The sequence below is a fragment of the Thalassophryne amazonica genome, chromosome 5 (assembly GCF_902500255.1).
Source record: "Thalassophryne amazonica chromosome 5, fThaAma1.1, whole genome shotgun sequence".
Lineage (NCBI taxonomy): Eukaryota > Metazoa > Chordata > Actinopteri > Batrachoidiformes > Batrachoididae > Thalassophryne > Thalassophryne amazonica.
The window spans coordinates 7,583,130-7,604,541 of NC_047107.1; the positions used below are offsets into that span (position 1 = coordinate 7,583,130).

General features: G+C 35.0%; 2 protein-coding genes across 2 annotated transcripts; both read right to left on the reverse strand.

Annotated features, from left to right (window-relative positions):
• Positions 1–355: 355 nt before the first annotated feature.
• LOC117509714 (odorant receptor 131-2-like) lies at positions 356–1,333 on the reverse strand. The gene has a single exon (XM_034169433.1). It carries the CDS (start codon positions 1,331–1,333, stop codon positions 356–358), a length of 978 nt encoding a protein of 325 aa, XP_034025324.1.
• A 10,780-nt stretch (positions 1,334–12,113) lies between these two features.
• LOC117509715 (odorant receptor 131-2-like) lies at positions 12,114–13,091 on the reverse strand. The gene has a single exon (XM_034169434.1). The coding sequence runs from the start codon at positions 13,089–13,091 to the stop codon at positions 12,114–12,116; it is 978 nt and encodes a 325-aa protein (XP_034025325.1).
• Positions 13,092–21,412: the final 8,321 nt, after the last annotated feature.

Here is a 21,412-nt window from a genome sequence, read left to right on the forward strand (position 1 = left end):
GGTGCTGGCTTCATCCTTAAATAGGGGACACCTGATTCACACCTGTTTGTTCCACAAAATTGACGAACTCACTGACTGAATGCCACACTACTATTATTGTGAACACCCCCTTTTCTACTTTTTTTTACTAACAGCCCACTTTCATAGCCTTAAGAGTGTGCATATCATGAATGCTTGGTCTTGTTGGATTTATGAGAATCTACTGAATCTACTGTTACCTTGTTTCCCATGTAACAATAAGAAATATACTCAAAACCTGGATTAATCTTTTTAGTCACATAGCACTACTATTATTCTGAACACTACTGTACAATAAATAAGTTGTTTGTTCATTTTTACGTTGTTGTCTTTATGTTTAAAGACTAACTTTGTTTTCTTGCTTGTTGCTGTGTCTGGCTTTGGCTCTCTGCAGACAACAGCAGAGGTAGAACATGAGGACGGGTCTGATGGTCTGGTCTTTGAGGCCATAGATAAGAACGCGCAGACACCTGGGGAACAGGTAAACACACACATACAGAACACGTTTAAGCCGAGAAATTGTGACTTTGTCTCGGGTTTTGGACAGTGATATGATTGTGACTGAGTGCAGAGTGGAGCAGAGACTGAGGCCCAGCTGGACCAGATGAAGCAGCAGCGTGTTACGAGCCTTTCGGGCTGAAGCTTGGTCTACGGAGGCTGATCTGGCAGCGAGCACCACACTGATATAAGAGAAGCTGATCACCACAGCAACCAGCACAAAGAGGACGCACGTGTAGGCCAAGTTATATTGATAAGACAAAGGGCCGATCATCATGGCTGTGTCTGTACAAACTGTGGCCATCTGCAGATTGTCTTCAAGTGGAGACTCTAACAGTAAAAGAACTCTCATGCAGACATTTAGAAGACTGAAAGCCCACACCATGCAGATAGCTGCTGCTGTTTTTGTGATGGTGATGATCTGAGCGTGCCTCAGCGGGTAGCACACAGCTACATACCTCTCCAGAGACATCACCATCAGCGTGAGAGGAGAGATTTCATTTGACAGAATGGTCAGCATGGTGAGAACTCCACACACAGGATACGTCAGTCTGAGTCCAGAAGCAGCCAGTGCGTAGAGTAACTGGCTCTGTGCGAGCAGTGCAGTGTCTGCTAACAGCACGTTATACAGAAGGTTGTAACGAGGAGTCTCACGAAACACCGCTTTACTCCTCAGTGTGAATAACATCATCCCATTAATGAAGAGGAACAAACAGCATGGCAAGGAACAGAGCACGGTGAACAGAACATATTCCACCAGCAAGTCACCCTGAAGTCCAGCAAACACATTTATCTGAGACTGATTTGAATATGACATCATGGAAAATCATTTCAGGCCCAGAACATAGATAAACCTGCTGATGTCACTGGAGGAGAAAAACACAATAACACTACTTCAGGATGATTTCTTCAGGAATCAAAACATGTCATCTTTGGAGCTGGGATGTCTGCAAAATTCTCAAATGAGCCCCAAAATCCCCCACACCAGTTGTTTTCCTGTGGCACAGATCAGAGTGTGAGAGGCTCAGTGTGTGTGTGGGCAGAGCTGCTCTGCACACTCTGAGTCTATATGCACCGTGGCACTGCACTGATGTCACGTGACACCATCACATGTGCATGTTTACATCAGTAATTGGTGATGTCATCTTCATGAAGACCATCACACACTGTACTCGACGTTTCATGTGCTGCTCAAGTTCATGACAGTTTAATGCTACGAGATGCCTCAGGAAGGGAGCCCCCATTCACCCCAAAACAATTCACTTAGTCATTAAATACTCCCGAAATGTAAAATTAAGGTTAAATGTTGTGTAGTTTCCCTTTGAAGGCTGAGAATGTAATTAATGATTTTTTTAATAATTTATTTGTATGTTACTGCTGTAAATAAGTATTTGATCCCCTACCAACCAACAAGAATTCTGGCTCACACAGACCTGTTAATTTTTCTTTAAGAAGCCCTCTTATTCTACACTCTTTACCTGTATTAATTGCACCTGTTTGAACTTGTTACCTGTATAAAAGACACCTGTTGACACACTCAGTCAATCACACTCCAACCTGTCCACCATAGCCAAGACAAAAGAGCTGCCTAAGGACACCAGAGACAAAACTGTAGACCTGCTCAAGGCTGGGATGGACTACAGGACAACAGGCAAGCAGCTTGGTAGAGGACAACAACTGTTATGATTATTTATTAGAAAGTGGAAGAAACACAAGATGACTGTCAATCTCCCTTGGTCTGGGATTCCATGCAAGATCTGACTATGTGGGGTAAGGATGATTCTGAGAAAGCTCAGAACTACACAGGAGGACCTGGTCAATGACCTGAAGAGAGCTGGGACCACAGTCATGGGTTCATGGGTTCAAATCCCCGCCTGACTGGAAAATCACTCAGGGCCCATGGGTAAGGCCTTTAATCCCTATTCCTCCCGGTGTGTAGTGAACACCTTGTATGGCAGCACCCTGACATCGGGGTGAATGTGAGGCATAATTGTAAAGCGCTTTGAGCGTCTGATGCAGATGGAAAAGCACTATATAAATGCAGTCCATTTACAGTCACAAAGATTACATTAGTAACACATGATGCTGTCATGGTTTAAAATCCTGCAGGGCAGCAAGGTCCCCCTGCTCAAGCCAGCACATGTCCAGGCCCATTTGAAGTTCACCCGTGACCATCTGGATAATCCAGAGGAGGCATGGGAGAAGGTCAGATGAGACCAGAATAGAGCTTTTTGGAATCAACTACACTTACCATGTTTAGGGGATAAATCAATCAATCAATTTTATTTATATAGCGCCAAATCACAACAAACAGTTGCCCCAAGGCGCTTTATATTGTAAGGCAAGGCCATACAATAATTACGTAAAAACCCCAACGGTCAAAACAACTCCCTGTGAACAAGCACTTGGCGACAGTGGGAAGGAAAAACTCCCTTTTAACATGAAGAAACCTCCAGCAGAACCAGGCTCAGGGAGGGGCAGTCTTCTGCTGGGACTGGTTGGGGCTGAGGGAGAGAACCAGGAAAAAGACATGCTGTGGAGGGGAGCAGAGATCAATCACTAATGATTAAATGCAGAGTGGTGCATACAGAGCAAAAAGAGAATGAAACACTCAGTGCATCATGGGAACCCCCCAGCAGTCTAAGTCTATAGCAGCATAACTAAGGGATGGTTCAGGGTCACCTGATCCAGCCCTAACTATAAGCTTTAGCAAAAAGGAAAGTTTTAAGCCTAATCTTAAAAGTAGAGAGGGTGTCTGTCTCCCTGATCTGAATTGGGAGCTGATTCCACAGGAGAGGAGCCTGAAAGCTGAAGGCTCTGCCTCCCATTCTACTCTTACAAACCCTAGGACCTACAAGTAAGCCTGCAGTCTGAGAGTGAAGCAGCGCTCTATTGGGGTGATATGGTACTATGAGGTCCCTAAGATAAGATGGGACCTGATTATTCAAAACCTTATAAGTAAGAAGAAGAATTTTAAATTCTATTCTAGAATTAACAGGAAGCCAATGAAGAGAGGCCAATATGGGTGAGATATGCTCTCTCCTTCTAATCCCCGTTAGTACTCTAGCTGCAGAATTTTGAATTAACTGAATGCTTTTCAGGGAACATTTAGGACAACCTGATAATAATGAATTACAATAGTCCAGCCTAGAGGAAATAAATGCATGAATTAGTTTTTCAGCATCACTCTGAGACAAGACCTTTCTAATTTTAGAGATATTGCGTAAATGCAAAAAAGCAGTCCTACATATTTGTTTAATATGCGCTTTGAATAACATATCCTGATCAAAAATGACTCCAAGATTTCTCACAGTATTACTAGAGACATGTTGATGGTTTGGATGAAGTAACTAATGAAAATAACTCAGACAGAACAATCTGAGAGAAAGAGTTTTATCAAATACCGGCATCACTGAAAGCAGCCAAAGATAACGATACGTCTTTGGGATGGTTATGAGTAATTTTTTTCTCTAATAGTTAAAATTTTATTAGCAAAGAAAGTCATGAAGTCATTACTAGTTAAAGTTAAAGGAATACTCGGCTCAATAGAGCTCTGACTCTTTGTCAGCCTGGCTACAGTGCTGAAAACAAACCTGGGGTTGTTCTTATTTTCTTCAATTATTGATGAGTAGAAAGATGTCCTAGCTTTACGAAGGGCTTTTTTATACAGCAACAGACTCTTTTTCCAGGCTAAGTGAAGATCTTCTAAATTAGTGAGACGCCATTTCCTCTCCAACTTACGGGTTATCTGATTTAAGCTGCAAGTTTGTGAGTTATACCACGGAGTCAGGCACTTCTGATTTAAAGCTTTCTTTTTCAGAGGAGCTACAGCATCCAATGTTGTCTTCAATGAGGATGTAAAACTATTGACAAGATACTCTATCTCACTTACAAAGTTTAGGTAGCTACTCTGCACTGTGTTGGTATATGGCATTAGAGAACATAAAGAAGGAATCATATCCTTAAACCTAGTTACAGCGCTTTCTGAAAGACTTCTAGTGTAATGAAACTTATTCCCCACTGCTGGGTAGTCCATCAGAGTAAATGTAAATGTTATTAAGAAATGATCAGACAGAAGGGAGTTTTCAGGGAATACTGTTAAGTCTTCAATTTCCATACCACAAGTCAGAATAAGATCTAAGATATGATTAAAGTGGTGGGTGGACTCATTTACATTTTGAGCAAAGCCAATTGAGTCTAATAATAGATTAAATGCAGTGCTGAGGCTGTCATTCTCAGCATCTGTGTGGATGTTAAGTCACCCACTATAATTATCTGAGCTAAGCACTAAGTCAGACAAAAGGTCTGAAAATTCACAGAGAAACTCACAGTAACGACCAGGTGGACGATAGATAATAACAAATAAAAATGGTTTTTGGGACTTCCAATTTGGATGGACAAGACTAAGAGTCAAGCTTTCAAATGAATTAAAGCTCTGTCTGGGTTTTTGATTAATTAATAAGCTGGAATGGAAGATTGCTGCTAATCCTCCACCTCGGCCCGTGCTACGAGCATTCTGGCAGTTAGTGTGACTCGGGGGAGTTGACTCATTTAAACTAACATATTCATCCTGCTGTAACCAGGTTTCTGTAAGGCAGAATAAATCAATATGTTGATCAATTATTATATCATTTACCAACAGGGACTTAGAAGAGAGAGACCTAATGTTTAATAGACCACATTTAACTGTTTTAGTCTGTGGTGCAGTTGAAGGTGCTATATTATTTTTTCTTTTTGAATTTTTATGCTTAAATAGATTTTTACTGGTTATTGGTGGTCTGGGAGCAGGCACTGTCTCTACGGGGATGGGGTAATGAGGGGATGGCAGGAGGAGAGAAGCTGCAGAGAAGTGTGTAAGACTACAACTCTGCTTCCTGGTCCCAACCCTGGATAGTCACAGTTTGGAGGATTTAAGAAAATTGGCCAGATTTCTAGAAATGAGAGCTGCTCCATCCAAAGTGGGATGGATGCCGTCTCTCCTAACAAGACCAGGTTTTCCCCAGAAGCTTTGCCAATTATCTATGAAGCCCACCTCATTTTTTGGACACCACTCAGACAGCCAGCAATTCAAGGAGAACATGCGGCTAAACATGTCACTTCTGGTCCGATTGGGGAGGGGCCCAGAGAAAACTACAGAGTCCGACATTGTTTTTGCAAAGTTACACACCGATTCAATGTTAATTTTAGTGACCTCTGATTGGCGTAACCGGGTGTCATTACTGCCAACGTGAATTACAATCTTACCAAATTTACGCTTAGCCTTAGCCAGCAGTTTCAAATTTCCTTCAATGTCGCCTGCTCTGGCCCCCGGAAGACAATTGACTATGGTTGCTGGTGTCGCTAACTTCACATTTCTCAAAACAGAGTCGCCAATAACCAGAGTTTGATCCTCGGCGGGTGTGTCATCGAGTGGGAAAAACGGTTAGAAATGTGAACGGGTTGGCGGTGTACACGGGGCTTCTGTTTAGAACTACGCTTCCTCCTCACAGTCACCCAGTCGCCCTGCTTTCTCGGCTGCTCGGGATCTGCCAGAGGGAAACTAACGGCGGCTAAGCTACCTTGGTCCTCTCCGACTATAGGGGCCTGGCTAGCTGTAGAATTTTTCACGGTGTGGAGCCAAGCCTCCAATTCGTCCAGCCTGGCCTCCAAAGCTAGGAATAAGCTACACTTATTACAAGTACCATTACTGCTAAAGGAGGCCGAGGAATAACTAAACATTTCACACCCAGAGCAGAAAAGTGCGGGAGAGACAGGAGAAGCCGCCATGCTAAACTGGCTAAGAGCTAGTAGCTGCGCTAAGCTAGCGGATTCCTAAAAACACACAAAGTGAATAATGTGTAAATAATTTAGAGGTGATTCAGCAGAGGGAGTGCTTTAGTTAAGGCACGTGAAGATTACACTGTGAAACAAATCGTTATCTAGGTAACTAGATCAATCTAACTGCACAGATTAAACAGCTAACAGATACAGCAAAACACCACTGTGCTCCGGAACAGGAAGTGATACAATACCGCAGTGAGAGCCAACCACCAGTAGAGGCAAGCCAAGGATGAGAACAACCCTAAGAAAACCATCCCAACCGTGAAGCATGGAGGTGGAAACATCATACTCTGGGGGTGCTCTTCTGCAAAGGGGACAGGACGACTGCACAGTATTGAAGGGAGGATGGATGGGGTCATGTATTGTGAGATTTTGGCAAACAACCTCCTTCCCTCAGTAAAAGCATTGAAGATGGGTCATGGCTGGGTCTTCCAGCATGACAATGACCCCAAACACACAGCCAGGGCAACTAAGAAGGGGCTCTATAAGAAGCATTTCAAGGTCCTGGAGTGGCTTGGCCAGTCTCCAGACCTGAACTCAATAGAAAATCTTTGGAGGGAGCTGAAACTCCAAACCTGAAAGATTTTGAGAAGATCTGTATGGGGGAGTGGACCAAAATCCCTGCTGCACTGTGTGCAAACCTGGTGAAAAACTACAGGAATCGTTTGACCTCTGTAATTGCAAACAAAGGCTACTGTACCAAATAATAACATTGATTTCTACAGGTGTTCAAATACTTATTTGCAGCAGTAACATACAAATAATTTATTTAAAAAATCATACATTGTGATTTCCGGATTTTTTTTTTTTTTAGATTATGTCTCTTGCCGTGGACATACACCTAAGATGAAAATTTCAGACCCCTCCATAATTTCAAAGTGGGAGAACTTGCAAAATTGCAGGGTGTTCAAATACTTATTTTCCTCACTGTATATGCCAATGATTGTCCTTTTATATGTCAGTGACCCTCTACCGTCCATAAGTCCCTTTACTGCTACAATCTTTTACAATGTTTTTGGGGTACAAATTAACCTTTGCAAGAGTGAATGTTTTGCTATCAAGGGTGCTATCTCACTGGGCCATGTCTATGGCAAGTATTTGGAGGTATGATTTAGCAACAAAACCTGCTACTCTAGTGAAATGTTTCGGCATGAATTTCACTGAACTGGTACTTACGACATGTTTGTGTATGTCGCATGAATGTTGACTGAGTGGCGCACAAACTGTCAGAGAAATTAGGGCCAAAAATTGTGAATAGTTTGCTTACAACTGTATATACTGTGCGAATGCTGCCAGAGAGTCTGTCACCATAAATCATCCACCCATGACCCCAAAACCCCACCCCTAAGACCCTCAAAGCCCCACCCTAAGCCCAGCCCCAAGCCCTGCCTCCAAGCTCCTCCTCCAGACACAGCCCCTCCTAATTTTTAGTTTCTGAATTCAAGAATAATTAAAAAAAGTGTGTCTTTATTGTAATTGGATGATTTGTTTAATGGAGTAATCAAAAAAATAGTGTTTTCTAATTGTGTATTATCTGAGTTATGTTAAATTAAATAGTAATTAAAAACATAATTTTTGAATGATTTGTTTTTTATTGAATAATTAAAAAATAGTTGTAATTAATGGCTGTTTTGTTTAATGGAGTAATCAAAGAAATAGTGTTTTCTAATTGTGTATTATCTGAGTTATGTTAAATTAAAGAGTAATTAAAACACAATTATTGAATGATTTATTTTTTATAGAATCATTTAAAAAATAGTTGTGTCTTTATTGTAATTAATGGGTGTTTTGTTTAATTGAGTAATCAAAGAAATAGTGTTTTCTAATGTGTATTATCTGAATTATGTTAAAATAAAGAGTAATTTTTTTTATAGAATAATTACAAAAATGTTGTGTCTTTATTTGTTGTGTCTGTTGTGTATTTCTGTCCCTTATGCTGCTATAGACTTAGACTGCTGGGGGGTTCCCATGATGCACTGAGTGTTTCTTTCTCTTTTTGCTCTGTATGCACCACTCTGCATTTAATCATTAGTGATTGTAGTAGTAATCAGGTCCCATCTTATCTTAGGGACCTCATAGTACCCTATTACCCCAATAGAGCGCTTCGCTCTCAGACTGCATGCTTACTTGTAGTTCCTAGGGTTTGTAAGAGTAGAATGGGAGGCAGAGCCTTCAGCTTTCAGGCTCCTCTCCTGTGGAACCAGCTCCCAATTCAGATCAGGGAGACAGACACCCTCTCTACTTTTAAGATTAGGCTTAAAACTTTCCTTTTTGCTAAAGCTTATAGTTAGGGCTGGATCAGGTGACCCTGAACCATCCCTTAGTTATGCTGCTGTAGACGTAGACTGCTGGGAGGATCCCATGATGCACTGAGTGTTTCTTTTTATTCACCTCTTTTTGCTCTGTATGCACCACTCTGCGTTTAATCACTAGTGGGTCGTTTTGACTGTTGGGGTTTTTACGTAATTATTGTATGGCCTTGCCATACAATATAAAGCACCTTGGGGCAACTATTTGTTGTGATTTGGCGCTATATAAATAAAATTGATTGATTGATTGATTGATTGATTGATTGATTGATCTCTGCTGTCTTCCACAGCATGTCTTTTTCCTGATTCTCTCCCCTCAGCCCCAACCAGTCCCAGCAGAAGACTGCCCCTCCCTGAGCCTGGTTCTGCTGGAGGTTTCTTCCTGTTAAAAGGGAGTTTTTCCTTCCCACTGTAGCCAAGTGCTTGCTCACAGGGGGTCGTTTTGACTGTTGGGGTTTTTACGTAATTATTGTATGGCCTTGCCTTACAATATAAAGCGCCTTGGGGCAACTATTTGTTGTGATTTGGCGCTATATAAATAAAATTGATTGATTGATTGATTGATTGATCTCTGCTGTCTTCCACAGCATGTCTTTTTCCTGATTCTCTCCCCTCAGCCCCAACCAGTCCCAGCAGAAGACTGCCCCTCCCTGAGCCTGGTTCTGCTGGAGGTTTCTTCCTGTTAAAAGGGAGTTTTTCCTTCCCACTGTAGCCAAGTGCTTGCTCACAGGGGGTCGTTTTGACTGTTGGGGTTTTTACGTAATTATTGTATGGCCTTGCCTTACAATATAAAGCGCCTTGGGGCAACTATTTGTTGTGATTTGGCGCTATATAAATAAAATTGATTGATTGATTGATTGATTGATCTCTGCTGTCTTCCACAGCATGTCTTTTTCCTGATTCTCTCCCCTCAGCCCCAACCAGTCCCAGCAGAAGACTGCCCCTCCCTGAGCCTGGTTCTGCTGGAGGTTTCTTCCTGTTAAAAGGGAGTTTTTCCTTCCCACTGTCGCCAAGTGCTTGCTCATAGGGGGTCGTTTTGACCGTTGGGGTTTTTCTGTGATTATTGTATGGCTTTTGCCTTACAATATAAAGTGCCTTGGGGCAACTGTTGTTGTGATTTGGCGCTATATAAATAAAATTGATTTGATTTGATTTGATTTATTCTAATTATTGGATGATTTGTTTAATGGAGTAATCAAAGAAATAGTGTTTTTTGTGTATTATCTGAGTTATGTTAAATTAGCGAGTAATTAAAAACATAATTATTGAATGAATTGTTTTTTATAGAATAATTAAAAAATATTTGTGTCTTTATTGTAATTATTGGATGATTTGTTTAATGGAGTAATCAAAGAAATAGTGTTTTGTAATTGTGTATTATCTGAATTATGTTAAATTAAAGAATAATTAAAAATATCATTATTGACTGATTTGTTTTTTATAGAATAATTAAAAAATAAACACAATTCTTTAAAACAAAGTCTTTTGACGTAATTAAATAAATGGTGTTTTATTATTTCTGAATTATGTTAAAGAGTAATTAAAAAAACACAAGTATTGGATGATTTGTTTTATGGAATAATTAAAAGGAATTATTTAAACCAAATTCTATTTACAGTAAAACAAACTAAGATGAATCTTGAATTTCTGTAACAGATTAATAATTAAAAGTTAAAAAATAAATTAGTCTAGGGCCAGTTTTTTGCAAAGTATCACTGTTCTTTTTCTCTGCAGAGCAGGACTCTCAGTAAAACCTCTCACAGATGCGCAGAGGGGGCGGTTGTGTGTGCGTGACTGGGCACTGTGCATGTTTGTGGGTGTGTGTGGGTGTACTGTTTGTGTGTGCATGTGCTATTTGTGTGTGTGCTGCATTTTATCAGGTGGATTTCACGTTAGTCAGTAAAGCCAGCAGGAAGAAGCTGGTATTAATTGTCCCTCTGTTATTTAAATAAACAATCCCGCCGCAAAATTTTACGACTCAAAAAAGATGCACCTCCTAACCCATATTCCACAATGAATTTATAATCTTGAGAAAACTCACTTTCCAGATGGGAGCCGTCCTCAGTGACCATTTAATCTTTCCACGTGGCACCAGACCGGGGGCCGGTGTCCTGAGGAGATGTCATTCCTATCGAGAAGCCAGCCCTCCGCGGAACTGCGCATGCACACGCAGTTCTCTTGACCGAAATTTTCACCCATCCCCCCCGTTGGGGTTGACGTGCCTCTCTTTACCGTGCAAATGCGCATTTCTTTCTGCAACAAACTCCCTGACTGAGCGGCTGAAGAAAAACCATGTAACTTTTGTTTTTGCATGTAAATACGACAGCAATAAGTGTCTTTTCAATTTAAAAAAGTTCAAATTTGCATGTGCATGCTGTATTTACAGCACAATATTGTCAGGACGCGCAACTCGACAGAACATTCACATGTGGAGTTGAGCTCTCTCACCAAAGGAAACTCACATAGGTTTTGTCTTTGCATGAAAATACAACAGCACCAAGTGTCTTTTCAATTTTTAAAAGTTTTTCCCTTTAGCCCTCAAAATGGCAAAGCAAAATAGATCAGAGAATAAATACATGATAAAATAACTAATAAATCAAAGCTGGAGCAGATGGTGGAAAAATGAAAGAGGGAAAAATGCAATCAAAGCCCTGGTTAGGGTCAAATCCTGACATATAGAAGATGAAGAAAGACAACAAGGTAACCAACCTTCCATGAACTACGAGTTCTGTTAGAAAAATATCCGACCTTTTTATTTTTTTCAAAAACCTGATGGATTTGAATCACGTGTGCTTGCATGAGCCAACCTTAAACCTTCGTGCACATGCGTGAATTTTTTAACTCTCAGGCTCAGTGGAATGACACGGAGAAGATACAGCTGTCCTCTCCTTGCAGACTTCCAACTCTCAGCGTGACATTTGTTGTTGGTCTTTACTCTTAATGATCACATTTTATGTGTTCTTTCTTTTATATTGATATTGTTGTTGAAACTGTGATGATATTTGTTAATCCAATGAGTTCACCTCCTTCTTGTGGAGGACTGAAAAGCTGACAAAGTGAAAAAAAGAACGGTGTTGTCCACTGAACACTGTAACATCTGCACTCATGAGGTTTTGGTGGTCAAACTCATAAGAACTTGAGGAGTGACATCGTTGGCTGGAGGGAACAAAGCAGCATTTCCACAAGAACTGCAGGTCCAGGACAGTTACAAAACAGAAAATTGTGTGTCACTTTCAGTTCACTGTTATCGTATGCAAATATTTGTGCAAGATGGCAGGAAGTTTTGCAAGAAATCGCTACTTTACAGTATCAGGTCACAGTACAGTCAGAGTGAAACAGCACAGACAGAGAAATGATCATCAGTTAAGGACATTTTAACGGGATTTCTTCACTGCCTTTCAAAGTCAGTTCTTTACTGACATACAATAAATAAGTTGTTTGTTCATTTTTATGTTGTTGTCTTTATGTTTAAAGACTAACTTTGTTTTCTTGCTTGTTGCTGTGTCTGGGTTTGGCTCTCTGCAGACAACAGCAGAGGTAGAACATGAGGACGGGTCTGATGGTCTGGTCTTTGAGGCCGTAGATAAGAACGCTCAGACACCTGGGGAACAGGTAAACACACACATACAGAACACGTTTAAGCCGAGAAATTGTGAGTTCGTCTCGGGTTTTGGACAGTGATATGATTGTGACTGAGTGCAGAGTGGAGCAGAGACTGAGGCCCAGCTGGACCAGATGAAGCAGCAGCGTGTTACGAGCCTTTCGGGCTGAAGCTTGGTCTATGGAGGCTGATCTGGCAGCGAGCACCACACTGATATAAGAGAAGCTGATCACCACAGCAACCAGCACAAAGAGGACGCACGTGTAGGCCAAGTTATATTGATAAGACAAAGGGCCGATCATCATGTCTGTGTCTGTACAAACTGTGGCCATCTGCAGATTGTCTTCAAGTGGAGACTCTAACAGTAAAAGAACTCTCATGCAGACATTTAGAAGACTGAAAGCCCACACCATGCAGATAGCTGCTGCTGTTTTTGTGATGGTGATGATCTGAGCGTGCCTCAGCGGGTAGCACACAGCTACATACCTCTGCAGAGACATCACCATCAGCGTGAGAGGAGAGATTTCATTTGACAGAATGGTCAGCATGGTGAGAACTCCACACACAGGATACGTCAGTCTGAGTCCAGAAGCAGCCAGTGCGTAGAGTAACTGGCTCTGTGCGAGCAGTGCAGTGTCTGCTAACAGCACGTTATACAGAAGGTTGTAACGAGGAGTCTCACGAAACACCGCTTTACTCCTCAGTGTGAATAACATCATCCCATTAATGAAGAGGAACAAACAGCATGGCAAGGAACAGAGCACGGTGAACAGAACATATTCCACCAGCAAGTCACCCTGAAGTCCAGCAAACACATTTGTCTGAGACTGATTTGAATATGACATCATGGAAAATCATTTCAGGCCCAGAACATAGATAAACCTGCTGATGTCACTGGAGGAGAAAAACACAATAACACTACTTCAGGATGATTTCTTCAGGAATGAAAACATGTCATCTTTGGAGCTGGGATGTCTGCAAAATTCTCAGATGAGCCCCAAAATCCCCCACACCAGTTGTTCTCCTGTGGCACAGATCAGAGTGTGAGAGGCTCAGTGTGTGTGTGGGCAGAGCTGCTCTGCACACTCTGAGTCTATATGCACCGTGGCACTGCACTGATGTCACGTGACACCATCACATGTACATGTTTACATCAGTAATTGGTGATGTCATCTTCATGAAGACCATCACACACTGTACTCGACGTTTCGTGTGCTGCTCAAGTTCATGACAGTTTAATGCTACGAGATGCCTCAGGAAGGGAGCCCCCATTCACCCCAAAACAATTCACTTAGTCATTAAATACTCCCAAAATGTAAAATTAAGGTTAAACGTTGCGTAGTTTCCCTTGGAAGGCTGAGAATGTAATTAAGGGGATTCAGAGAGTGGACACTGGTCACAGGGTTTTGCTACAGTGAGGAAAAGAAGTATTTGAACACCCTGCAGTTTTGCAAGTTCTCCCACTAAGAAATCATGGAGGGGTCTGACATTTTCATCTTAGTTGCTTGTCCACTGTGAGAGACATAATCTAATATATATATATGTATATTCTCTGAAAATCACAATGTATGATTTTGTTTAATAATTTATTTGTATGTTACTGCTGCAAATAAGCATTTGATCCCCTACCAACCCGCAACCATTCTGGCTCACACAGATCTGTTAATTTTTATTTAAGAAGCCCTCTTATTCTACACTCTTTACCTGTATTAATTGCACCTGTTTGAACTTGTTACCTGTATAAAAGACACCTGTTGACACACTCAGTCAATCACACTCCAACCTGTCCACCATAGCCAAGACCAAAGAACTGTCTAAGGACACCAGGGACAAAACTGTAGACCTGCACAAGGCTGGGGTGGACTACAGGACAGACTGTTATGATTATTTATTAGAAAGTGGAATAAACACAAGATGACTGTCAATCTCCCTTGGTCTGGGATTCCATGCAAGATCTCACTTTGTGGGGTAAGGATAATTCTGAGAAAGCTCAGAACTACACAGGAGGACCTGGTCAATGACCTGAAGAGAGCTGGGACCACAGTCACCAAAATTACATTAGTAACACATGATGTTGTCATAGTTTAAAATCCTGCAGGGCAGCAAGGCCCCCCTGCTGAAGCCAGCATATGTCCAGGCCCATTTTAGGCCAGTGACCATCTGGATGATCCAGAGGAGGCATGGGAGAAAGTCATGTGGTCAGATGAGACCAAAATAGAGCTTTTTGGAATCAACTTATTATTATTATAACTCCACTTGCTGTGTTGAGAGGATGAGAACAACCCCAAGAAAACCATCCCAACCTTGAAGCATGGGGGTGGAAACATCATACTCTGGGGGTGCTCTCTACAAAGGGGACAGGACGACTGCACCGTATTGAAGGGAGGATGGATGGGGTCATGTATTGCAAGATTTTGACAAACAACCTCCTTCCCTCAGTTCAAGCATTGAAGATGGGTCATGGCTGGTTCTTCCAGCACGACAATGACCCCAAACACACAGCCAGGGCAACTAAGGAGGGGCTCCGTAAGAAGCATTTCAAGGTCTTGGAGTGGCTTGGCCAGTCTCTAGACCTGAACCTAATAGAAAATCTTTGGAGGGCGCTGAAACTCCAAACCTGAAAGAGCTAGAGAAGATCTGTATGGAGGAGTGGACCAAAATCCCTGCTGCAGTGTGTGCAAACCTGGTGAAAAACTACAAGAAATGTTTGGTCTCTGTAATTGCAAACAAAGGCTACTGTACCAAATATTAACATTGATTTTCACAGGTGTTCAACTACTTATTTGCAGCAGTAACATAAAAATAAATTATAAAAAAAATAATGCATTGTGATTTCAGGATTTTTTTTTTTTTTTTTTAGATTATGTCTCTCGCATTGGACATGCGCCTAAGATGAAAATTTCAGACCCCTCCATGATGTCTAAGTGGGAGAACTTGCAAAATTGTAGGGTGTTCAAATACTGATTTTCCTCATTGTATGTCAGTGACCCTCTACCATCCGTATGTCCATTTACTGCTACAATCTTTTATAATGTTTTTGGGGTAAATAGTGTTTTCTAATTGTGTATTATGTGAGTTATGTTAAAATAAAGAGTAATTAAAAATATAATTATTGAAAGATTTGGTTTTTTTTATAGAATAATTAAAAATAATTGTGCATTTATTGTAATTACTGGATGATTTGTTTAATGGAGTAATCAAAGAAATAGTGTTTTCTAATTGTGTATTATCTGAATTATGTTAAATTAAAGAGTAATTCAAAAATAATTATTGAATGATTTGTTTTTTATAGAATAATTAAAAATAATTGTGTCTTTATTGTAATTTTTGGATGATTTGTTTAATGGAGTAATCAAAGTAATAGTGTTTTCTAATTGTGTATTATGTGAATTATGTTAAATTAAAGAGTAATTAAAAACATAATTATTAATGATTTGTTTTTATAGAATAATTAAAAAAATATTTGTGTCTTTATTGTAATTATTGGATGATTTGTTTAATGGAGTAATCAAAGAAATAGTGTTTTCTAAGTGTGTATTATCTGAATTATGTTAAATTAAAGAGTAATTTAAAAATAATTATTGAATTATTTGTTTTTTATAGAATAATTAAAAAAGTAATTGTGTCTTTTTGTCATTATTGGATGATTTGTTTAATGGAGTAATCAAAGAAGTAGTGTTTTCTAATAGTGTATTATGTGAATTATGTTAAATTAAAGAGTAATTAAAACATAATTATTGAATCATTTGTTTGTATAGAATAATTAACAAAATAATTGTGTCTTTATTGTAATTATTGGATGATTTCTTTAATGGAGTAATCAAAGAAATAGTGTTTTCTAAGTGTGTATTATCTGAATTATGTTAAATTAAAGAGTAATTAAAACATTATTATTGAATTTGTTTTTATAGAATAATAAAAAAAATAAGTGTGTCTTTATTATCATTTTTGAATGATTTGTTTAATGGAGTGATCAATGAAATAGTGTTTTCTAATTGTGTATTATGTCAATTATGTTAAATTAAAGAGTAATTAAAAACATAATTATTGAATGATTTGTTTTTATAGAATAATTAAAAAAATATTTGTGTCTTTTTGTAATTAATGGATGAGTTGTTTAATGGAGTAATCAACGAAATAGTGTTTTCTAATTGTGTATTATTTGAATTAGGTTAAATTACACAGTAATTTAAAAGTAATTATTGAATTATTTGTTTTTATAGAATAATTAAAAAAGTAATAGTGTCTTTTTGTAATTATTGGATGCTTTGTTTAATGGAGTAATCAAAGAAATAGTGTTTTCTAATTGTGTATTATGTGAATTATGTTAAATTAAAGAGTAATTAAAACATAATTATTGAATGATTTGTTTTTATAGAATAATTAACAAAATAATTGTGTCTTTATTGTAATTATTGGATGATTTCTTTAATGGAGTAATCAAAGAAATAGTGTTTTCTAAGTGTGTATTATCTGAATTATGTTAAAGAGTAATTAAAACATTATTATTGAATTTGTTTTTATAGAATAATAAAAAAATAAGTGTGTCTTTATTGTCATTTTTGAATGATTAGTTTAATGGAGTAATCAATGAAATAGTGTTTTCTAATTGTGTATTATGTCAATTATGTTAAATTAAAGAGTAATTAAAAACATAATTATTGAAAGATTTGTTTTTTTTATAGAATAATTAAAAATAATTCTGTCTTTCTTGTAATTATTGGATGATTTGTTTAATGGAGTAATCAAAGAAATAGTGTTTTCTAATTGTGTATTATGTGAGTTATGTTAAAATAAAGAGTAATTAAAAATATAATTATTGAATTATTTTTTTTATAGAATAATTAAAAATAATTGTGTCTTTATTGTAATTACTGGATGATTTGTTTAATGGAGTAATCAAAGAAATAGTGTTTTCTAATTGTGTATTATCTGAATTATGTTAAATTAAAGAGTAATTCAAAAATAATTATTGAATGATTTGTTGTTTATAGAATAATTAAAAAAGTAATTGTGTCTTTTTGTCATTATTGGATGATTTGTTTAATGGAGTAATCAAAGAAGTAGTGTTTTCTAATAGTGTATTATGTGAATTATGTTAAATTAAAGAGTAATTAAAACATAATTATTGAATGAATTGTTTTTTTTATAGAATAATTAAAAATAATTGTGTCTTTATTGTTATTACTGGATGATTTGTTTAATGGTGCAATCAAGTAATAGTGTTTTCTAATTGTGTATTATCTGAATTATGTTAAATTAAAGAGTAATTAAAACATAATGATTGAATTTGTTATTATAGAATAATTAAAAAATAAGTGTGTCTTTATTGTAATTTTTGGATGATTTGTTTAATGGAGTAATCAAAGATATAGTGTTTTCTAATTGTGTATTATCTGAATTATGTTAAATTAAAGAGTAATTAAAACATAATTATTGAATGATTTGTTTTTTTATAGAATAATTAAAAATAACTGTGTCTTTATTGTAATTACTGGATGATTTGTTTAATGTGTAATCAAAGAAATAGTATTTTCTAATTGTGTATTATCTGAATTATGTTAAATTAAAGAGTAATTAAAACATAATTATTGAATTTGTTTTTATAGAATAATAAAAAAATAAGTGTGTCTTTATTGTCATTTTTGAATGATTTGTTTAATGGAGTAATCAATGAAATAGTGTTTTCTAATTGTGTATAATGTCAAGTATGTTAAATTAAAGAGTAATTAAAAACATAATTATTGAAAGATTGTTTTTTTTATAGAATAATTAAAAATAATTGTGTCTTTCTTGTAATTATTGGATGATTTGTTTAATGGAGTAATCACAGAAATAGTGTTTTCTAATTGTGTATTATGTGAGTTATGTTAAAATAAAGAGTAATTAAAAATATAATTATTGAATTATTTTTTTTATAAAATAATTAAAAATAATTGTGTCTTTATTGTAATTACTGGATGATTTGTTTAATGGAGTAATCAAAGAAATAGTGTTTTCTAATTGTGTATTATCTGAATTATGTTAAAGAGTAATTGAAACATAATTATTGAATTTGTTTTTATAGAATAATTAAAAAATAAGTCTGTCTTTATTGCAATTTTTGGATGATTTGTTTAATGGAGTAATCAAAGAAATAGTGTTTTCTAATTGTGTATTATGTGAATTATGTTAAAAGAAACAGTAATTTAAAAATAATTATTGAATTATTTGTTTTTTATAGAATAATTAAAAAATATTTGTGTCTTTATTGTAATTACTGGATGATTTGTTTAATGGAGTAATCAAGTAATAGTGTTTTCTAATTGTGTGTTATCTGAATTATGTTAAATTAAAGAGTAATTAAAACATAATTATTGAATTTGTTTTTATAGAATAATAAAAAAAATTGTGTCTTTATTAATAATTTTTGGATGATTTGTTTAATGGAGAAATCAAAGAAATAGTGTTTTCTAATTGTGTATTATCTGAATTATGTTAAACTAAAGAGTAATTAAAAATATAATTATTGAATGATTTGTTTTTTTATAGAATAAATAAAAATAATTGTTTCTTTATTGTAATTACTGGATGATTTGTTTAATTGAGTAATCAAAGTAATAGTGTATTCTAATTGTGTATTATGTGAGTTATGTTAAAATAAAGAGTAATTAAAAATATAATTATTGAATTATTTTTTTTACAGAATAATTAATAATAATTGTTTCTTTATTGTAATTACTGGATGATTTGTTTAATTGAGTAATCAAAGAAATAGTGTTTTCTAATTGTGTATTATCTGAATTATGTTAAATTAAAGAGTAATTAAAACATAATTATTGAATGATTTGTTTTTTTATAGAATAATTAAAAATAATTGTGTCTTTATTGTAATTACTGGATGATTTGTTTAATGGAGTAATCAAAGAAATAGTGTTTTCTAATTGTGTATTATCTGAATTATGTTAAATTAAACAGTAATTTAAAAGTAATTATTGAATTATTTGTTTTTATAGAATAATTAAAAAAGTAATAGTGTCTTTTTGTAATTATTGGATGCTTTGTTTAATGGAGTAATCAAAGAAATAGTGTTTTCTAATTGTGTATTATGTGAATTATGTTCAATTAAAGAGTAATTAAAACATAATTATTGAATGATTTGTTTTTATAGAATAATTAACAAAATAATTGTGTCTTTATTGTAATTATTGGATGATTTCTTTAATGGAGTAATCAAAGAAATAGTGTTTTCTAAGTGTGTATTATCTGAATTATGTTAAATTAAAGAGTAATTAAAACATTATTATTGAATTTGTTTTTATAGAATAATAAAAAAATAAGTGTGTCTTTATTATCATTTTTGAATGATTTGTTTAATGGAGTAATCAATGAAATAGTGTTTTCTAATTGTGTATTATGTCAATTATGTTAAATTAAAGAGTAATTAAAAACATAATTATTGAATGATTTGTTTTTATAGAATAATTAAAAAAATATTTGTGTCTTTTTGTAATTAATGGATGAGTTGTTTAATGGAGTAATCAAAGAAATAGTGTTTTCTAATTGTGTATTATGTGAATTAGGTTAAATTAAACAGTAATTAAAAACATAATTATTGAATGATTTGTTTTTTTTATAGAATAATTAAAAATAATTGTTTCTTTATTGTAATTACTGGATGATTTGTTTAATTGAGTAATCAAAGTAATAGTGTTTTCTAATTGTGTATTATGTGAGTTATGTTAAAATAAAGAGTAATTAAAAATATAATTATTGAATTTTTTTTACAGAATAATTAAAAATAATTGTGTCTTTATTGTAATTACTGGATGATTTGTTTAATGGAGTAATCAAAGAAATAGTGTTTTCTAATTGTGTATTATGTGAGTTATGTTCAAATAAAGAGTAATTAAAAACATAATTATTGAATGATTTGTTTTTTTTATAGAATAATTAAAAATAATTGTTTCTTTAATGTAATTACTGGATGATTTGTTTAATTGAGTAATCAAAGTAATAGTGTTTTCTAATTGTGTATTATGTGAGTTATGTTAAAATAAAGAGTAATTAAAAATATAATTATTGACTTTTTTTTACAGAATAATTAAAAATAATTGTGTCTTTATTGTAATTACTGGATGATTTGTTTAATGGAGTAATCAAAGAAATAGTGTTTTCTAATTGTGTATTATGTGAGTTATGTTCAAATAAAGAGTAATTAAAAACATAATTATTGAATGATTTGTTTTTTTATAGAATAATTAAAAATAATTGTTTCTTTATTGTAATTACTGTATGATTTGTTTAATTGAGTAATCAAAGTAATAGTGTTTTCTAATTGTGTATTATGTGAGTTATGTTAAAATAAAGAGTAATTAAAAATATAATTATTGAATTTTTTTTACAGAATAATTAAAAATAATTGTGTCTTTATTGTAATTACTGGATGATTTGTTTAATGGAGTAATCAAAGAAATAGTGTTTTCTAATTGTGTATTATCTGAATTATGTTAAATTAAAGAGTAATTAAAACATAATTATTGAATGATTTGTTTTTTTATAGAATAATTAAAAATAATTGTCTTTATTGTAATTACTGGATGATTTGTTTAATGGAGTAATCAAAGAAATAGTGTTTTCTAATTGTGTATTATCTGAATTATGTTAAATTAAACAGTAATTTAAAAGTAATTATTGAATTATTTGTTTTTATAGAATAATTAAAAAAGTAATAGTGTCTTTTTGTAATTATTGGATGCTTTGTTTAATGGAGTAATCAAAGAAATAGTGTTTTCTAATTGTGTATTATGTGAATTATGTTAAATTAAAGAGTAATTAAAACATAATTATTGAATGATTTGTTTTTATAGAATAATTAACAAAATAATTGTGTCTTTATTGTAATTATTGGATGATTTCTTTAATGGAGTAATCAAAGAAATAGTGTTTTCTAATTGTGTATTATCTGAATTATGTTAAAGAGTAATTGAAACATAATTATTGAATTTGTTTTTATAGAATAATTAAAAAATAAGTCTGTCTTTATTGCAATTTTTGGACGATTTGTTTAATGGAGTAATCAACTAAATAGTGTTTTCTAAGTGTGTATTATGTGAGTTATGTTAAAATAAAGAGTAATTAAAAACATAATTATTGAATGATTTGTTTTTTTTCAACTTTTTTCTTA